The sequence below is a fragment of the Denticeps clupeoides genome, chromosome 3 (genome assembly GCF_900700375.1).
Source record: "Denticeps clupeoides chromosome 3, fDenClu1.1, whole genome shotgun sequence".
Taxonomy (NCBI): Eukaryota; Metazoa; Chordata; class Actinopteri; order Clupeiformes; family Denticipitidae; genus Denticeps; species Denticeps clupeoides.
In genome coordinates this window covers 6206830-6226130 of record NC_041709.1, presented here as the reverse complement: position 1 = coordinate 6226130, position 19301 = coordinate 6206830, and the positions used below count along the sequence as shown (strand labels likewise).

The window sequence follows — 19301 nt, the reverse complement described above, 5'->3', positions numbered from 1 at the left end:
AGAATCAGATTCATGAAACCTACCTTGTTTTCTTCTGGTGAAAAAACCTGCTGTGTTGCATTCTTCAAATATTCTCTCAATTATTCATTGTCTCCATAGAGCCTGCATTGAGCAGGTGTGTTGAAAATGACAACTGACGGATGAACGGCTGAATGTGTGACTAGTCCTTTTTGTTGTGTTCAGACTCAGTTTGATTCATCCACGCTCAGGCAAGGCAGAAGTAAAGAACGAGAGACAACGGTTAAAAAAAGAGCAACATCTGCAACATCGGTTCAGAACCAACATTTTAATAACTGGCTTTGTAGCACACTAATGCAGAAAAGGCTGAGTTAACAATCTCATTGCGGTTAATCACATGTGCCAGTTACACACTCCTAAACACCTACAAGTGCACACAGATGGACGCACGAGGCCATCTATAAAACCGAGGTTCACAGATTGAGGAAGGCTGTTCTGCTGTTCTCTAGTGCAACGGACACAGGAAGAAATTCAACTTCAACAGTAGGTGCATCTACAAGTTCACAAACGTGGGTAATTCTAGTGCTTCCTGATTTGGCTTTTTTCTTTATTAACCTTGATAATTTTTTTATTTTTTTTAATGACACACAGAAAGCAGAGACATAGTGTTTGGCACACGACTGCTTAAGTGCTTTGCACTAGACACAAGCCTATTCAGAGGAAAGCAGAGAGCTCCTCTGCAGAACAACGCTTTTAAAAGGAAGCCAACAGTCTCAGTAGCACTCGAACACTACCTAGCCCATCCGTGGAAGAAGTGGAGTGATGGCGTGGGGTTGCAGGGAGCTCGAGCCTCTTTATCTGTGTGACCTGAAGGCGGTAGGCGGCAAACGTCGACAAGGGGCCCGAAGGACGCTCCGCTGTCAGTGAACATTGCCGCGTTTCATGCTCACAGTGGTGGCTGCTAGTGCAATAAAACCATGACTGGGCATGGGGGGGGGGAGAATGGACATAAACCAGTCATCCTACTAATTTCCGTTTCATGTAAGGCTTTGCTGCAGGTTCGGCCTCTGAAAGTATAATGCCTACATGGAGCTGTGAGGCGTGTGCAACTATTCAAAGGACAGAGGACGCTCCTCATTACTATCTGTCCACAGAACACAGCTTTCCCCTCAGGTGGGGAAAGGGCTGTGAATGAAATGGTTTCCTAATGGCTTTAAATGCTTCCAGAATGTTTCCATGGAAACATAATGTATCGTGCAGATTTAGAACAAATTACAAATCAATTAGTTAATAATATTCTCAGTAATGATGAACGAATTTTTTATTTTAAAGAGAGTCGTGTTTGCGGCTCACGTGCCAAGCCACGTTCATCTCATCCAGACAAGACAGTGATAAACGAGGGCGGCGTGAAGTAAAATGCTCCCCGCGTCTCAGTTTTCATTGCACTAATCAGGCAGCTCAGCAGCCTGTGCTCACCGCAGGCCGCGGCGAAATGCGCCTCTGAAGGCCACCGCTCATTCTGCAGCTGGTGCATCCGTTCGCGTGGCCGTACCGAGAGCAGTCTGCGCCGGAGCGGGCTTTGTTACCGTGGTAAAAGAGAAATGAGGTAAATCAATCTACCCTGCATGGACGTGGCCAGATTGTCTGACACCCGGTGTGTTCGCATGTTCAGTGGTGTAAACATCTTGTGCATCTCTACGTCTACACCGCGCATGTGAGTGGGTGCGTGTGGATGGCCGCTACGCCAGCGTGTAGTCGAACTGGCCCTTCTCCAGGCCGTCCAGGCCGTCGGCCCAGGTGGAGGTCGGCATGCTGCGGTACGGGTCCAGCAGGATGCGGAAGCAGCGCACGATCAGGACCCCCAGCAGCAGGAAGAGGAAGAGCACGAGGGCGAAGGTGGTCTTCTGCTCCAGCGTCACCATGCCTGCGCCGGCCGGCAGGTGGCCTCGGGGGGCCGGCGGGGGCAGCGCGGAAGAGGTGAAGGGCTCGGCCTCCGTCAGCCACCAGGACGAAGAGGAGGAGGAGGAGGAGGAGGGGGGGCGCTCCCACAGCAGCATCCTCACGCGCCCCCGCCCCCACAGGTGCACATCACTATCTGAGGGAAGGGGGAAAGCGGATGGGCGTGTTCAGGAAGGTAATGGAGGTGACGGGATGGAAAAGTGAGAGGAGAGGTGAGACGGGGGAGGCAGGAAGGAAAAGGAAACGTAATTAACATGTCAGCGCGTTCGAGACCAGTGCAGCACCATCGAAGAATAATAAGCAAAAAGAAAGGAGGCCACTTTTCCAACACCGCTTTCAAGTGTCCCCCCCAGAAATAGTGTCCTGCCACGTATCAGTCCCTCCACGATTTTGTGGGGCTGCAATTGCAATCATTTACTCACAATTCCCCCAACCCCTGTGAATTGGTGGAGCTTCGAATTTAGCCATTTTGTCCATTCGCTGCAACCATTTCACAAATTCAGCAATAGGTGTCGTCCCCTCTGCCTTTCTGCGGCTGCATCATGACATCTGAAAAGTGCACATACACTTTTATATGTTTCGTTATGTATTTAAAAATTCAAATAGGGCTGTCAATCAATAACATGTTTTTTTAACCAAAAAAACAAATTTAGGTAATAATTAATTGCGATTTGTTCTTAATACTAAAGCTTGCTGGAAATATTTAACTATTACAGAGACAAATGTGGCCACATGGTGGCGTGTGTGTGTGTGTCCCCACCCACCCTGGGTGAGTGTCCTCGTCCTGCACCCAGTGTCCCAGTGGCTCCGGCGGCCACGACCCTGAGTAGGACTAAGTGGTGTGGAAAGTGAGTGAGAGAGAAGTGTGGGAAAGAGGCTCAGGCCATAATGGACAGCTTGTGTGTACGTGACGAAGGGGTCAAACTTTTCGAGCACAGATTGAGCAGTTTTCCTATTAGAGGGATTTTATGACAGGTTAATCAGGTTAAGTTGATGTGAGCTTGAGGTTAAGTTTTGTGCTTCCCGCACGACAGACAAGCATCAGACACAATACTTTCGTCTTAGTAAATAGTGTACAGTGAAACAAAACTTAAATTGAAAAAATTGCACAGCACATAAACTGAACATCTCTGTGTGCATGCTCACACAGTTCAGGCAGTGATCACGGAACTCTTAATGTTAAAGACACTTAAACTAGTTGCCTGTACAAAAAAAAACAAAGAAATAATCAGCATTTTTCCTGCCTTTCCTGCCACAACTGATATCACAATATCACACTAATGAATGGAGTGGTTTATAACATCCCGAAGCATAACCACGCCCTCATCCTTTTTTTAATGATCAGATCAGATAATGGAGATGGTCTACAGCCAGTGTTTGTATTATTCTGAACTCCTGTTGAAACTGGGATGTTAGTGCACCTACACATCTCCTTCAGAAAGTATAGGGCGTTGCAATTTACTTTGACAAATTCACAAAACTTGTTCTATTGATTTTCTCCACGGCTATTTCCAGCCGTGCGGAAAAGGAACCACAACCAGAAAGTGAAGTACTGTTAATTTCAGTTGTTCTCATTTCAACACCAACAAGAATGAGGCAAAAAAAAAAAAGTCTTTATACCCCATACCTCAGCTCAGATTTAGAGTCTGCTCATCCATGATCTGCCCACCAGCACACATCAGATTAAACCAGCAGGAGTGGTGACATAAAAAAGATCTGGTGAATTCCTTATTCGGTCTGGTGGGTGTCGGGGTTCCTGCTTCGAAAAGTTATCTGAAGACGGCCACCCCGGAGGCTCGCCCGGCTGCCTCGGCCAGTTTCGTGGGCATCGTGGGCTCTGGTGCTGTGATTGTTTTCGTCAGTGATCGTCCCTTGAAACGCCAGCAGTCCCACCCACACAGGATCTGCTGTCAACAGGACGTGATCCAACTGAGATCAAACGGCACATCTTTGAGTTTGGTGGCAATGTTGCAAATGCTCGAGCCGCTAGCTGATATCCCACACAGTGTGGGTGAAAGACACAGAAGGGCTTGCTAGATTTCCTGAGTTTCAAGGTCGCTGAGAACAAAAAGCAATCTTAGTGGCGTACACTTTGCTCCTTGATTTATCAGTATCACCGTTTCTGACATGTCCCTGTTTCCTTCTTGGACGTAATGAGACTGCCTGGTCTCATGTGTGTATCACTATGCTGCAGAATTAATGAGGAAATTGCTTTTCATGCTTCTTCACTGGTTTATTTCTTTTACATCATTTAACAGGTGTTCGTCATATTATTGCTTACAGAGTACAAACCGCTGAAAAGCGTCCAAATATGGCTGTCAGGCTTGTTTAGGCGACCTGCTGTGTACCTTTATGCTTGCATTGTCCTCGTTCATTTGTGAAGCGGTATTTAAAAGGCAGCATGATTCAGTGTTGCGTTTGACACTACCACACAATTTAAAAGACAGAGAGCATGAGGGCACCACGATGTTTTTTAAAGCCAGCACCCACACTGCTGCCGCACTACCTGAGCTGGCAAGACAGCAGATGAGGGGGAGTGGATTACAGAAGATCGCAAATATCCCATCTGAAGTCATCGTGCAAAGGTGGAGATAAAATAAACCTGCTCTTATGCAAGTGAGACGCTCACTCCAAAATAACACACATTCCCTCCTGTTCAGATATTATGAGAAAATAACAAGGCTCATGACAAACATCTCAAAAGCTGTGTCTCTATTCTCTCTCTCTCACACATACACACAGACACACACCGACACACACAGAAATGCAAATCTAAATGTAAATGTTAACGTCCGCAGGAAACTTCCCACTGCCTGTGCTACCAAGCAGGCTTGAAATGACACACGCACACACACACACACACACACACACACACACACACACACACACACACACACACACACACAAATACTCCCTTTAGCCACCACACAATAACCTTGACAGCCACACAGTGGCAACACAGTGAAGCATGTAGTGAAACATCCAACTTGCTAAATACTTGCTTTCCCAAATGGTACAAATTCCAAAATGTAATTAATATTAGTATTATTTTATTAAACAGTTGCATACTTCACTTCAGATTCCCACTACTATCTGGTGCAATAAAATTGGCATCAAAATACAATTGAAAAGGACATTTTTAGGTGGCAGTGTTAATGTGGCAGAAGACCATGTTAGGTAATAATATCTGAGCTCTTTGTACGGTTTATAGCCTATGGAGGGAATATAGATTAACGTGGAGTCATTTAAAACCCCATGTTCAGTGTGTGAGCGAGTAATTTACACCGCCACTCTCTTCTGGGTAGTACAGAGCTGGTTTAGGCTAATTTGGTTCATTCACATAATTTAATCAAACGACTGAAAACACCTCATGGAACCATGTTTGTGGCTCCCAGTTAATTCGTTTAATTGTGATTAATCCGGCAAAATGGGTGTTGCACCTCTGACAGCTGTAAGCCTTTCAGTGCCAGGGCGGAGCTTCAGGGGAAAGTACTGTATCTGCTTGTGCGAGCAGGACACAGTTAGACACCTCGCAGGGGACGAGATGAATAATGGAACGTCTCTCACCGAGGGTTCCCACGCGCTCAGCTTCCGGCATCGTCTGCAGGCTTCCTCAACATCTGCTGTACAAACTCACGTCCACGGGGGCTACTACACACACGGCGTTCCAGAGAGCCAAGCAGCCCCCCGCTGAGGTGCACTAGACACATGCAGATTTATTAATAGGCAAAAACTAGTCATCATCGCCCCGCAGCTGAAACTCAGTCAACGTACGGGTTATGAGGGACGGGCCTACATCTGTTAGGAATGAAAGACCCTTCACTCTTTGCCCAGCAATATTCAACTCAAATGCGGTGTGGAGCTGAACACCTGCAGGCCACCATGGGTGGTAATGAAAGGGTGTCCTTCATAACCCCTTTAAAACCACAAGGACACATTCCATATATTTATAGTTATTAGCATGTAGTGACCGAAGTAAAAAGTTTTACAGGGTTACATGTGGCATGATAATCCTTAGTAAAAAGTTTTTTGAACCCATTCTGTAAACCTCAGCTTAAACAAATGAATGTCCAACTTGTTAAAGCATTTTGGTTTCATTCCTGTTTATTATAACCTTGTTATCGACATTAAAACAAACCATTATCCTGTTTTGGAGATGTTCTATACTTATTGCTGCGTATCTAAAGTGACCACAAATGGCTCCTACCCACTACTATACGTAAGGAAAAGAAAACACCATGGGCTTAACCGCTGTATTATATTATATTACTATGTTATTAACTCAAATAAAAATGATAAAAAAACAAGCATTCAAATGTTACCCCAAATCTTGCTCAAGGCATCTAAAATGAAAACATTTTTTTTAAAAGCCGCTTTTATGTGATCTTACAACTGATCATGCCCATACACGGTTGCCACGCAGGGTAGGTGACCTGGGAATTTCATGTGCCAAAATTGATCTTGATTGATGACCTGGAGGTGTTCACCCATGGCGGCATGTATATCAGCCTGCCTCATGTGACTGTATGTTGAATTTGGGGCAGTGGTGGCCTAGCGGTTAAGGAGGCAGCCCCGTAGTAAGAAGGCCGTTGGTTTGAATCCTGATCCCACAGCACCGTCCCCACACGCTGCTCCCCAGGCGCCTGTCATGGCTGCCCACTGCTCACCAAGGGTGATGGTTAAAAGCAGAGGACACATTTCGTTGTGTCACCATGTGCTGTGCTGCAGTGTTTCACAATGACAATCACTTCACTTTCACTTGTTCACTTTCCAATTTACTGTCTTTTGTCTGCCTCGTTGTTCCCCCACCCCAGGGAAGCAAGTTTTAGTTTGGTTGTAATTTGTAAATGTGTACAGTACATAACACCCAGCAGGGTGAAATGAGAGAGAAAATGATTAGAAATCATGATACAGCACGCCCACCAACACTCTGCAGAGTTCCCTTAACCACTTGAGGGCACTGTACACACAGCAAAACACACACACGCAAATGCACAAACACATATGTGGGATACTGACCAGATTTTCTTCTGCATCGCTTTAAATATAGACCATTGTGTACCCGGTTGTGATGTGTGTCTCAGCAGCTTCTGAGAGGGTTAACACAAACTCGTGCTTTTTTTGGAATAGCAGGTAACAATTACATCCAATTTGAAATATTAATTAATATGTCAAATCTAGACAATTTAAAAAATATATCTATAAATAGATGTATAATAGAGTCTGAGAATACTAGTGGAAATTATTGATTTTTCAAATAGAGAGATTTGAATGTCATACTACATGTAATTAATGCAAAATACTTATTGAAATTGTTTTAGATGTTTTTACAAGGATTTTAGAATGGATTCAGTATTCAGCCATCACTACCCAACCCTGCTAATAATATAAATTTTTCATAAGAAATGAATTTGTTCATTGGGGCTTAAAATCCTACAATTAAACATGCATTTACAGGGAAGGAGGAGCTGTTTATGGTGCAGATCTCTAAAAGTTGGTGGAGCAAAGCAGTTCTAAATAAAGCCAGCGAGTCTGCTGTGATTCATCGAGTCATCGCTGGCAGTACAGCGGAATCCGTGATGCCGTTTTCAGCATGAAGACGCTACCGCATGGGAAACGTGTTCTTTAGCCAACGCACAGTTCTGAAGCGCTGGCATAGTTCTCAGAGATTAATGAGCGAGCAGGCATGGTGGTGCAGACGGTGAGTTCACACACAAACATGAACTGCCTCCCTACTCTAAATGTGGCGCAAGATAAAGTTCTCCAAAGAACATTCATTTATGTGCCTTTCAAAATGTAGCACATAGTGCATTTCAAACGGAAATACCTTAGGATGGATAAATCTGGGTCGATTTTGTGTGATTTATAGTTGTATAGTTTCAGGCATTTTTCTGGGCATCCGGAGGGAAGCCCCATTTCTCGCTGCGTTCAGGAGTTTCGGTTAAACCCCATGTCGACACCCTTGATTCCACTTTTTTCCTCATCTCTGAATTTGTCTAATACATCTTATCCCGCTGGCCTCCATTGTCACGGCCAATGTCGTGTGCCGATTTGCTCAATCGAGCAGCCTTCCCCACCGGGGCCCTTCCCCACCGTCCTTTGACAGGCCCAGCCCTCGCTTGCTACTGCATCCTGTTTGTGTAACCCACCTCGCCTGCTGGCATGATGATGATGATGATGATGATGATGATGATGATGAGGATGATGTCAAAAGCGCACAGGTACAAATATGGTCAACATGGAGTCAGCGGACAAGGGGAGAGACCAGGACAGCCAGCAGGCTCACCTTGGCTACTGAACCTTACACACACAGACATGCACACACACACACACACGCACACACGCACACACACACACACACACACACACTCACTTACATGCCTACGCTGAATATGAGCAAACTGGCACGTCCATGAAGATATAAAATAAAGAGCCATCTGAGTTAAAGTCATACAAATCTATTTAGTCTGAATGAGATTTGTGAGCTGACAGACATTTTTGTTCTTTGTATGGAAAAGTGTAGAGAACTCCTTTCTTTGCTTTAGCGCCGTCTATGTTCCCTGCCGCAGTGGTTTCACCTGTGTATGTATGTATTGTATATATAATAAATCAACTTCTCTCTGTATTTTTGTACACTTCGGCTCCCTGGGTTTTCCCGCAACACCTACAACACTCACATCTTCACCACCCCTGTTCCCCCCTGATCCTATAGACCACGGGGTAGTTCGTAACAGGACGTACATTCGTCTCTTCAGTGAGACTGAAGAGCTCTGATAGGTGAGATCTCTCGGAATAGCCCATAGCAGCATGTTAACAGGAAAAACAGCTTGCCTTGATGCACAATGACAATAAGATTGACAACTTTTCTCTCACCAGTTCTCTCAAATGCCTGATTCAGGACAGAGTCGATGCAAAATATTACAGCAGTCTTTTATTTCCCCGTCAATCTAATACCTTCTCCTTTAAAGTGAAAGTGAAGCGATTGTCATTGTGAAACACCGCAGCACAGCACACGGTGACACAACGAAACGTGTCCTCTGCTTTTAACCATCACCCTTGGTGAGCAGTGGGCAGCCATGACAGGCGCCCGGGGAGCAGCGTGTGGGGATGGTGCTTTGCTCAAGTGGACATTAGTGGCACCATGACGGTTTGGAATTTGATCCTGCAACCCTTCATTTATGAGTTACCCAGTATGTTACCACTGCCCCTACATCTAATAGATCTTCTAATAAATGCATGTTGGTCTCCAAGAAGATGTAAAACATTAGAAAAACGTTAGAGATAACATTCACACAACTGTATTGTAATTATTTATGTAATTATTTTACATTTATGGACACTGTGAATGTATGGTTCATAAACAGCCACAAATAACAACGTTGGGGTGAACTCACTATCATTGATTCAAGTTCTGTGAAATCGATATTCATTTTCAGAGGGCATCTGAAAAGGTTGGTGCATTAATGGATATTTAATGGATTACAATATCCTGGCAGAAGCTGGACTGTAAGTGAATGCAGATTTGCACTGCAGCGGAGAGTGTTAGACACACACACACACACATGCATACACACACACGCTACACACTGACACAGTGGGAGATATTATACAGTTCGCTGCTCCAGGAATCAGAGTGAGGGGCATTCCTGATGGCAGAATGAGTTGTAGTGGCAAGCGAACCGCTCCACTGCAGTACAAAGAATTCAAATAAGAATTCAATTCTTAAATACCTTGGGTTAAAATAACAGACATTAGGGTTTTATGAAGAACATAAAAAAATACATTAATCTTCTCTGGCGCTCATTAATAAATTCACACGTGCAAATGTGCAAACTTTGGTCCAGATTTATCAGACTTTCCCATCTGCCTCTCCTACCGGTAAAGCAAACATAACCCGTCCACATACACACCACACACAGACACCTAGAGAGCCACATCAATTGCAAATGACAAAGTACCGTAACCAATGGCACTAAACTAATTTTCTGCCCGATTAGAATTCAGTCATAGAAGAAATGAAAAGCATCATTATTCCAGAAACGGCTCCATTTCGAACCAAGCGTTCCACAATGGTGGTTATTTCATCATTTACCCAACACACACACACACGAAAAAAAGACTGCACCTTGCAATAATCTCAAAGGGCCACACCAGGAGCTGAAAGCTTCGTGATAGATCCAAGAGCGAGAATTCATGCAACATCCGTGTGTCACACGAAACATGGGCGTCACCTCGGAGCGACAGAACGTAATGAAAACTTCAAACAGCCTCACAGAACTCACGGCTCTCTTTTGAAGCCGGACCCCAAGGTCATGCTGTTGGAGGGGGAGAAAAAACGAAAAGGCATTTTTCACAACGTGGATGTTCCCGCCCGCGCAGGACCGGAGATGCCGAGTCGAGGGTGCTGCCGTTGGTCTAGCATTTGCCCAGGAAAAGAGAAGCTGGTCTTCTGGTCCTCAGTCACAGCACATGTCTGTGGGAGAGTCAACAACAACAACAAAAAACCCCGAATAAGTGTGAGTTTAAAGACAACTCTAAATTAGTTCTGTATAAATGCACTGACGTCTGATCTAAATGTCACACAAGCCTTTGTGTGTTTGGTCAGGATAAAAATCCTTGCATGACCTGTGTCATGCCATAAACTTATATAACCAGTGTCCAATAATTCCAATAATGCAGAATTCCTCAGGATGCTCTGCTGAAATCTAAATACGATCCTCAGGACAGCAGTACAGAGTGAATATTTTCAGACATTAATGTTAACTTCGCTGCGTTTTCATTCCACAGCCTCCGAGCAGACGGAGCGCGGCTTGTCCCCGACATGGCGAATAACGGTGCAGCGGTCCGGGGGAGGTGACGTCTGGGGGACATCGTGTGTCGTCTTGAGGTCTCGCTGGCGTGCAATGAAATAAAATGAGACGCACGCCTGCAAACAAGTTGCAGATGAAGCATCTGGCCATGCGGGCTGTTGGAAACGCATCTTTCACTCACTACTATTTATTATTAGTAGTATTATTAGTATTATTAGAGGATCGGAACAGGCGCCCATGCAGCGTGGACCGTCTCGCTCATCGCGGTAAATATCTGGCGTGACAGAGCCGCGGGTCACAACAGCGCCGGCCACCCGGCACGCTGACAGCCGCCCCGGAGCTCAACAAGTGCGGCATCCCCGGTCGAGTTTGTACCTTGGCCGTCATGCGCGGAGGAGATCCGGAGGAGACCGCGGCGGGTTCCGCCGGTTCCGATCCGATCCGAGCCGCGGGCAGGCGGCGCAGCGTCTCTCCCCCCAGCCCCCCCCCCAAAAAAAAAAAAAATAGAAACACCAGAGGGACGACAGGAGCACCGCTTCCGAGAGAGAAAGTGGGATGACTGTGGAAGAGAAAGCCTCCTCTTCCTCCTCCTCCTCCTCCTCAGACGCGCAACGTGAAGGCGCGCGGACCGCGTATCGATACCGAGTCGGATATCGATCCTCTCGTCGCACCCTTCGGTCCAGCTCGTTCATTCATTCGTAGTGCGATTGTGGGCTCATTCGTGAGAGATGATGGTGGGGGGGGGTGGTGGTACAGTGTGGACTGGTTTTCTGGTGTAGAAACGAGCAGTTCATCATTATTATGTAAATTATAGACCAGTAAGGACCAACCCACCTAATAAACTCAACAGCTGGAACATCTGGCTCAACATAACCACGTGTTTGTGAGATAATAAATATCTGTAACCAACGTGGGGGCCAATATCTTCTACCTTACAAGCAGTGTTTTTATTTCAAGAATATGAAATATATTTTCTTCTCTTCCTGACCAACTCTCGTGATTAATACATTTATGTCAGATTGACTGCTTTATTTAAACAGTCTGCTTATGTAATATTCAGGGAATGTGGTCAGTTTATCATCAGGATTATACTGCCACCACCCCCTTTAATACCCCTTATTTATGCATCATTAATTATTATTTTATATTTCTTCTTTATTTATGTTATGTATGCCCATACTGTTTATGTTGCTGAGTAGGGGAGGGCACCTAGCGGGTAAGGGAGCAGCCCCAAAATCAGAAGGTTGCCAGTTCGAATCCTGAACCGCCAAGATGCAACTGAGGTCCCCTTGATGAAGCTACCGTCCCCACACGCTGCTCCCCGGGCGCCTGTCATGGCTGCCCAAGGGTGATGGGTAAAAGCAGAGGACACATTTCGTTGTGTCACCATGTGCTGTGCTTCACAATTTCACTTTCACTGAAATAAACTGCCTGTGACTGCTGTTACATGATGTGAATGAGAACATAATGCATTAATAATAATGTTCACAGTCCAGACTGTACAAAAGCATATTCATCTGCACATTGCAGTCATACTTTGTCATACTTTGTCACACATCAGTCTCAACCATCAGTATTGAATCGCACCACCAGTGGGACCATGAAAGAAACATGAGCAACAAACAAGTTATGCCTCTTGCCATGGTGTTCACCAAAGGTTTACCAACCACTTATCTCACAGTGATGATTATAACAAGTTACAGTTGTTGTATTTCTGACAAATGTAATAGAGTAAAGACAATCACATTATTTTAAGAAACCCTGTGGCTCTATGGCTGACTGCTGGGGGAAGGTGTGGCTAACTTTACATATCTATATAATGTGTGTTATAGGTAATGGGACAGCAAGATTTAAGTGCTTACTTCCATGCCCCAAATGCTTAGGGGCAGTGGTGGCTAGCAGTTAAGGAAGTGGCCCCATAATGAGAAGGTTGCCGGTTGCCAAGGTCCCACTGAGGTGCCACTGAGCAAAGCACCGTCCCCACACACTGCTCCCCGGGCGCCTGTCATGGCTGCCCACTGCTCACCAAGGGTGATGGTTAAAAGCAGAGGTCACATTTTATTGTGTCACCGTGTGCTGTGCTGCAGTCTTTCACAATGAAAATCACTTTCATTCTGTGGCACTAATAAATTATATAATGACATATAATGGCATTTTGTTCACAGAAGGTGAACCTTTTTCACAAAAAAAAGAGAAGTCATCATATTATTTCATTCAAAGAAATCGAAAGCAATTATTCATTTTGTGCTCCAGACCTACAGCAGCACCCACCATTTTGTGGACAGAAGGCTCTGTTGTATGAAGGGCAATGCTTTCTCATGCAAGAAATGCATACTAGCCAGACTTTGATTATAATACTTATAATATTCTAGTTTTACACATTTTCATGCATTTGATCACATTAAGATTAGCAGCGCAGGGTTTGACATTGATCGTTCCAACGCACAACTCAAGCTGTGACAGAAGAGATGCAGCACATCATAGCACTAGAATAAAGTGATTCTGCTCATGTGAACTAGAAGCAGGTTGGAGATCTTCACACCATTTTATTTCTAATGCAGGTTGGAGACTCAGCAGGGACCAAAATGGATTTGGTGGATGGGGGATAGTTGACTGGGTGAAAACTGGAAAAGATAAATCAAACCCCCAAAGTGTTTGGCCTGTCTGGAAGTGCAGACATGGCAAAAAAAAAAAAAAAACACGGCATTCAGAAAGTTTTTTTTTATTTATTTAATGTTGAATAGTCAACATGTCATTGCATTGCATTTCAGTGCCTGAAAGCTCTAGCAATAAATGCAGAGACTGCAATATGTAAAACACTTTAGTTCTATGTGTTATGTTGCAGGGACAAGCTAGCATGCTAGCCATAGCTGAGGCAGACTCTGTCCCATAATACCACTTTTGACCTTATAAAGGGCACTTCAAACCAGGACAGATCCCTTGTAAGGTTTATATGAGAACATTTTATATTTAATTATTAAAAAACACTGTAATATTAAATTCTGTCATTATAGCCTTCACACCACTGAATTACACACATTCCCAAACCACTTTAGGAAACGCAAGACATGGAGGCAACTACACATCCACATGGGATTGTTCTAACTGTGCACCAGGCCTTATCTTGCAGCGACGCAACGCAAAACCGACTCACGAAAACAGGAAAAGTATTATTTTTGGCGCAGTTTCCGTTAGGGGCCTTCCGAATGAGAAGTTCTTCACTCTTAGATGTTGTCTTCTCTGTTCTGCTCTGGGTGGCATGCTTCTGAGGCATCATGACAACTGTGGAGGCAACAGTGCTCCCCTGAGAATTGATACTCAAGAAGAGCTGTCCTGAAAGCTCACCCACTGATGTGTGAAATATCTCCTTAATAATCCCATATGTGAACCAGCCAAGCATTCCAGCAACGAGGCCATCCCATCCATTTATTAAAACGTTTCTTTTATTTTTTTTCTGGAGTATTTTAGAATCAATTTCCCATAAAGTAGCAGCCTTGGTTCTGAAAAGATGGAAAGAGTATATGGGAGACAATCAATAGCCATCAGCTTGGATGGGTCAGGGAACACATAAACATCGGAGCAGGGGTGACAAAATAGAATTTTGATTAGGTCAGACAACAGCTCAAATAAACTTTGAAATAAAGTACAACAAGGATTGATTTCCTTCACATTAAATAAACATTGAATTGCCATTTCTTAAAATGCGGTAATCCATCATACATTTCTGCTAAAATTCAGATTGAAAGATTCTGTTCAGAATCTTTCTTTCTTTAACTGCTGGGGCAGTGGTGGCCTAGAGGTTAAGGAAGCAACCCCATAATCAGAAGTTTGCTGGTTCGAATCCTGAACTGCCAAGGTGAGGTGCCACTGAGCAAAGTACCGTCCCCACACGCTGCTCCCCGGGAGCCTGTCATGGCTACCCACTGCTCGCCAAGGGTGATGGTTAAAAGCAAAGGACGCATTACATTGTGTCACCGTGTGCTGTAGTGTTTCACAATGACAATCACTTCACTTTCACTTCCACTTTCACTATGAACCAAGGAAACATATTAATGCTGTTTTGACCATTACTACGTTGTGAGTTGAAAAGGGCTCAAAACATTTACAATTTGAAAAGGGATCCTAATGTCCATGGATATTTGACACCCAGGTCCTCTACTCCTCTCAATAGCACTTGTACTATATCATGATACTCATGATTCGTCAGAATGTTGATATGAATAAGATAAGATAAGATAAGATTATCCTTTATTAGTCCCATAAGTAGGAAAATTACAGAAGATTGTCCTAGAATGTCTTGGTCCTAGAATGCAAGTATCATTAAATGAACACAATGAACACACTGGCTCAATGAATTAATTCAGGAAGATTAACATTCATTAATGATAGGCTATTGTAATTATGACAGGTCATTGTAATTTTAGTTCAATCAAAAACACACACAAAAAAAAGCAATTGCCTTACCTCCAAGAAAGTGTGCTAGCAGTCTGTTTGTCCAAGAGCATAGTAAAATTCCCCGGGGGTAAAGTCTTGCTAAGTCTCTTGTCATCCTCCATTCTTAGCGGTTGACTGCATTTGGTTGATTTCTCAGCCCAGGAAAGACAAGCTTGAGAGATGGGGCCGCCAAGGGGCCTGAGAAAAACCACAAAGGGACCTCTGGCATTTTTCTCCTTCTCGCCTTCTCATGAATCTTTGATTAAGCCAACCTGTTTGCAGCTATTTCTCATGTGTGTGTCTGACGTGTGTGTCAAATACCAGCGTTCAACCTTTTTACAAAAGCACCTAGACCAAGCCTCCACAAGACAGAACTTCAACTTCAGTGTGAAATATTTCCAGCAATACATATTTCATATACACGGGTAGCAAAATTCTTTGTCTCTGCTATGATTTATTGGTGATCTCTGGTTTCCGTGGCCACAGGCTTTTTAATTCAAACAGAGTCGCAGCTCTAGAGGCAACCAAAGCGATTGGGTCATAAAACGGAAACTTTGTGATTGTTTTCTGGACAGAAGCAGTGAGCACAGATTGATTGCGTTACACAGACTTTACCCACCGGCCACAGTCGCAACTCATTCCTCGGACCCAAACTCCGTCTTGTCCTCCTTATACAAATACTTTACACCCCATTCATCAGTGGTCAGGAAAAGGACCATCACCATACAGAAATTTTTAGGGGTGTAACACTGATGGGGTAGTGTCCTGTTTTTAGATATATCCATATAACTAGAGGGTGGTCTGCAAGTCAAAAATACATGCAGGCAGAAACTGGTGAAGAGAACATATGTACAGGAAAGTTTATTCTAATAAAGTGTGCAAATAATAAAAATGTGCAAACACAAAGCTTCCGACTTGACTGGGAATGAAAAGATCACTGTCTCCTACGTTTTATCTTGAGCTTGTCTTAAACCATTATCCATCATGAAATCTCTTCTACTAAACTTCAACAACCGCTGATGAAAAAGTGCCCATCAACGAATCTGTCTACCTGTAGCACACTGCCTGTGTAAAGATAGCCTGCATCATACATATTAAATATAACAAATGAATTATTAAACCTGATCTATGACACTGTTCAGCTTCGGAATCGGACGCTCCGTGCTGAATTAATAGGGGAGCTGTGAGGAAAATTGTCAAGCAGATTCCTGTGGTTAATATGCATAACATGCTCACATTAGCTGTGTTTGGAGCTCAAATCCGGGCCGGTGAGGTCTCAGCTACGCTTTGCATTCATGATCAATATTTTTAGGCGATGCCGAGTTAAGCTAAAAACAAACGAAAGTTTCCGTGGTTATTGTTTTGCTTTGAGAAAGTTAGTTATATTAAATTAAATGCAGAATATTTTTTTTTTACCCTGGGCTTTTTACTCCCCTCAAGTCAATTTGAGTCAAAAATATACACTACGAGAATTCCATACATTTTATCAATGGATAAGTTCTGTTTTCTGAACATGAATAACATGGAGGCTTACTATAATACGGTGCAAATAATACCGAGCACACGGTGGACACAACGAAATGTGTCCTCTGCATTTAACCATCACCCTTGGTGAGCAGTGGGCAGCCATGACAGGCGCCGGGGAGCAGTGTGTGGGGATGGTGCTTTGCTCAGTGGCGGATTGGGACTCGAACCGGCAAACTTCTGATTACGGGTCCGCTTCCTTACTACTGCCTCATTGCTACCTGCAATGCAGCAAGATAGATATCCTAACGCACACAGAGTGAAAAGAATGAAGTGACTACAAGTACGGGCGCAACAGCAGTAGGCTGGATACAGACTGGATTTAGACTGGACTGCATTTAGTGCATCTTGTTGTGGGTGCACACTGACAGTGGGTGGACAGAGAGAAGAAACTCTGCTGGTGGAAATCCTAAGTGTGTTAACGGTGAGGAGGAGGAGGAGGGCAGTTTTCAGCAGAAAAAGTTGCTTTATTTATTTAAGGTTGTAGGCTATGCGTCCACACCGTCTGAGTTTCAGCAGCAGCTGATCCAGAGAGACCCGCTACCTAAGCACAGACAGTGTTGTGCTGTATATTTTATTTTACTATTAAAAGAAATTCGAGTGAGAGATTGCAGTCAGAGCCAGGTTCCCTGCACGTGGAGAAGCAGAGATTGCTACAAATTGTGCAGAATGGTGCATCTGAGGAAGCTTTAACTTGACGGGATGACAGCAATTCTCACGCTTGTAGAGAGTGTAGAGAGGAGGACTTCTGCTGATGCCAGAACGATTCTACAGTATTGTCTGAAGTAACCCAACCAGGAAACCCCATAAACCTGTGCACACCTACACAACATATGGTGAATTATCTGTTTTTACGTAGATGTTGCAGCAACAGCAAGCAGGAATAACGCCACAGCCAGATAGCTAAGACGTTTGAAAAAATGTTCTAATAGATCCGCTTGCACTTCTTCTAAGGCAGGGGGAAATAACATTTGGAAAAAGGGGGGACTTATGCTTACTATATCTTGATTGTGGTGGTGTGTTCAGTGCAGGTCTAACATAATGTACTTCCATTTTTACCTTATCCCAGCCTTATCCCAGACATTAAGTTCTTGCCATGGACATTATTCCGGTATATTATTCTCACTAGACAGAAGAAAATAAATAGGTCCACAAAAGTATCTCTGTTCCATACTGCAGCTCCTTTTTTCTGAATTCGTAGTTATGACTGCATGGTAACCTGTCAATCACTAGAATACTTTAAGTTGCCAGAGGGTTTTCTGTTGGTCTTATTAAATGGTTGCATCAACAATAACCCAACGCTGGGACCCATTGCTGACACAGTGTAAAATTGGGGGGGGGGGGGGGGGGGGGGGCACCAATCTTTTAATATAATGTTATTAATTACTATGATGCTAATGTCCATTAAGCATAAGCATAGGGTGGTAGTAGCCTAGTGGGTAATACACTCGCCTATGAACCAGAAGACCCAGGTTCAAATCCCATTTACTAAATTTGTGTCCCTGAGCAAGACACTTAACCCGAAGTTGCTCCAGGGGGGGACTGTCCCTGTAACTACTGACTATAAGGCACTCTGGATAAGGGCGTCTGGTAAATGCCGAAAATGTAAATGTAAACACTGAAGGCAAACAATTGCATTATGAAATAACAGGATTTTAGAACTGGCAGAGTTTCAGTATAGGATTAATTTATAAATATCAGCCCCCAGGACATCCATATATGGGCTTCCTGTTCCTGTCCTTGTTATCCTGTCCACTACCCTGGTTGCCTCCTATTGCCCCGAGTCCAGGTCTCTCTCTGTTACACATATGAGTTAATGCTGTTGCGTTGTAAACATTATATATTTCTGTTCTTTTCAAACTATTTCAGAAAGATTTTTTTTTTGTACTCAGGAACTTGCTGAATGTATCTCAGTTTTAACTAATATTTGTATCCACTCATAAATAAGCTGTAATGAAAGATTTAGCACAATGTAGTGAAGTAAAACTAAAGAGTTCATTTACTTATTACATTTACATTGTTAATCCACAATGGGTAAAATGTGGTAAAGTGGCTATTCATAACTAGTTAGATGCTGTATGTGATACTGACTCTGAAGATTTCAAATCCATTATCATTATTGTCATGAAGCAAATATTCCAGACAATTCACTTTTTCAAATAAATGCTTGACTCCGATTATGGCACCTTGGACCCTTGACCGTGATGTTTGAGACTGTAGCATGAATTATGTCAGAACATCCCCCGTCTCCCATGTCTACAAGCCATCTTCCCATTCTTTTTCAGCCTAGAGAGAAAATCCTTTAACATAATTTTGCTCAACAGGTGTCTATAGACAGTTCAAAGCATGAAAGGAGCTTGGCCGCCAGCAGGCTCCAGGCACTCAGGTAATGATACCACACCCATACTGCCCCACAACCTTCTCTCCGTCTTTTATCAGAGAAGAAATCAGCTAGCGTCATTTCTCTGCATGGCCACCCTACATCACTGCAGTGGTCTGGTGCAGTCATTTCCCCCCATGCTGATTGCGTTTGCTACCTCGGCTGCAAAAATAATCCGTGGCTGGGAGGAAATTGGCCGCACAGCATGTGAAGGGCGGCACGTCCACCCTTGTGGC

General features: G+C 44.0%; 1 protein-coding gene across 4 annotated transcripts; it reads right to left on the bottom strand.

Moving 5' to 3' along the window:
* Positions 1-271: 271 nt before the first annotated feature.
* ctxn3 (cortexin 3) lies at positions 272-11508 on the bottom strand. 4 transcript variants are annotated; one of them, XM_028974706.1, is made up of 3 exons: positions 11103-11508; positions 10200-10390; positions 272-2053 (listed from the first exon to the last, which is right to left on the bottom strand). In XM_028974706.1, exon 3 carries the CDS (start codon positions 2013-2015, stop codon positions 1698-1700), a length of 318 nt encoding a protein of 105 aa, XP_028830539.1. In that variant the 5' UTR covers positions 2016-2053; positions 10200-10390; positions 11103-11508; the 3' UTR covers positions 272-1697. The 4 variants fall into 4 exon arrangements, with proteins under 4 accessions (XP_028830539.1, XP_028830537.1, XP_028830536.1 ...); XM_028974704.1 differs by having other exon boundaries at positions 272-2049; XM_028974703.1 differs by lacking the exons at positions 10200-10390; positions 11103-11508 and adding an exon at positions 10043-10189 and having other exon boundaries at positions 272-2049.
* Between the last annotated feature and the right edge of the window lie 7793 nt (positions 11509-19301).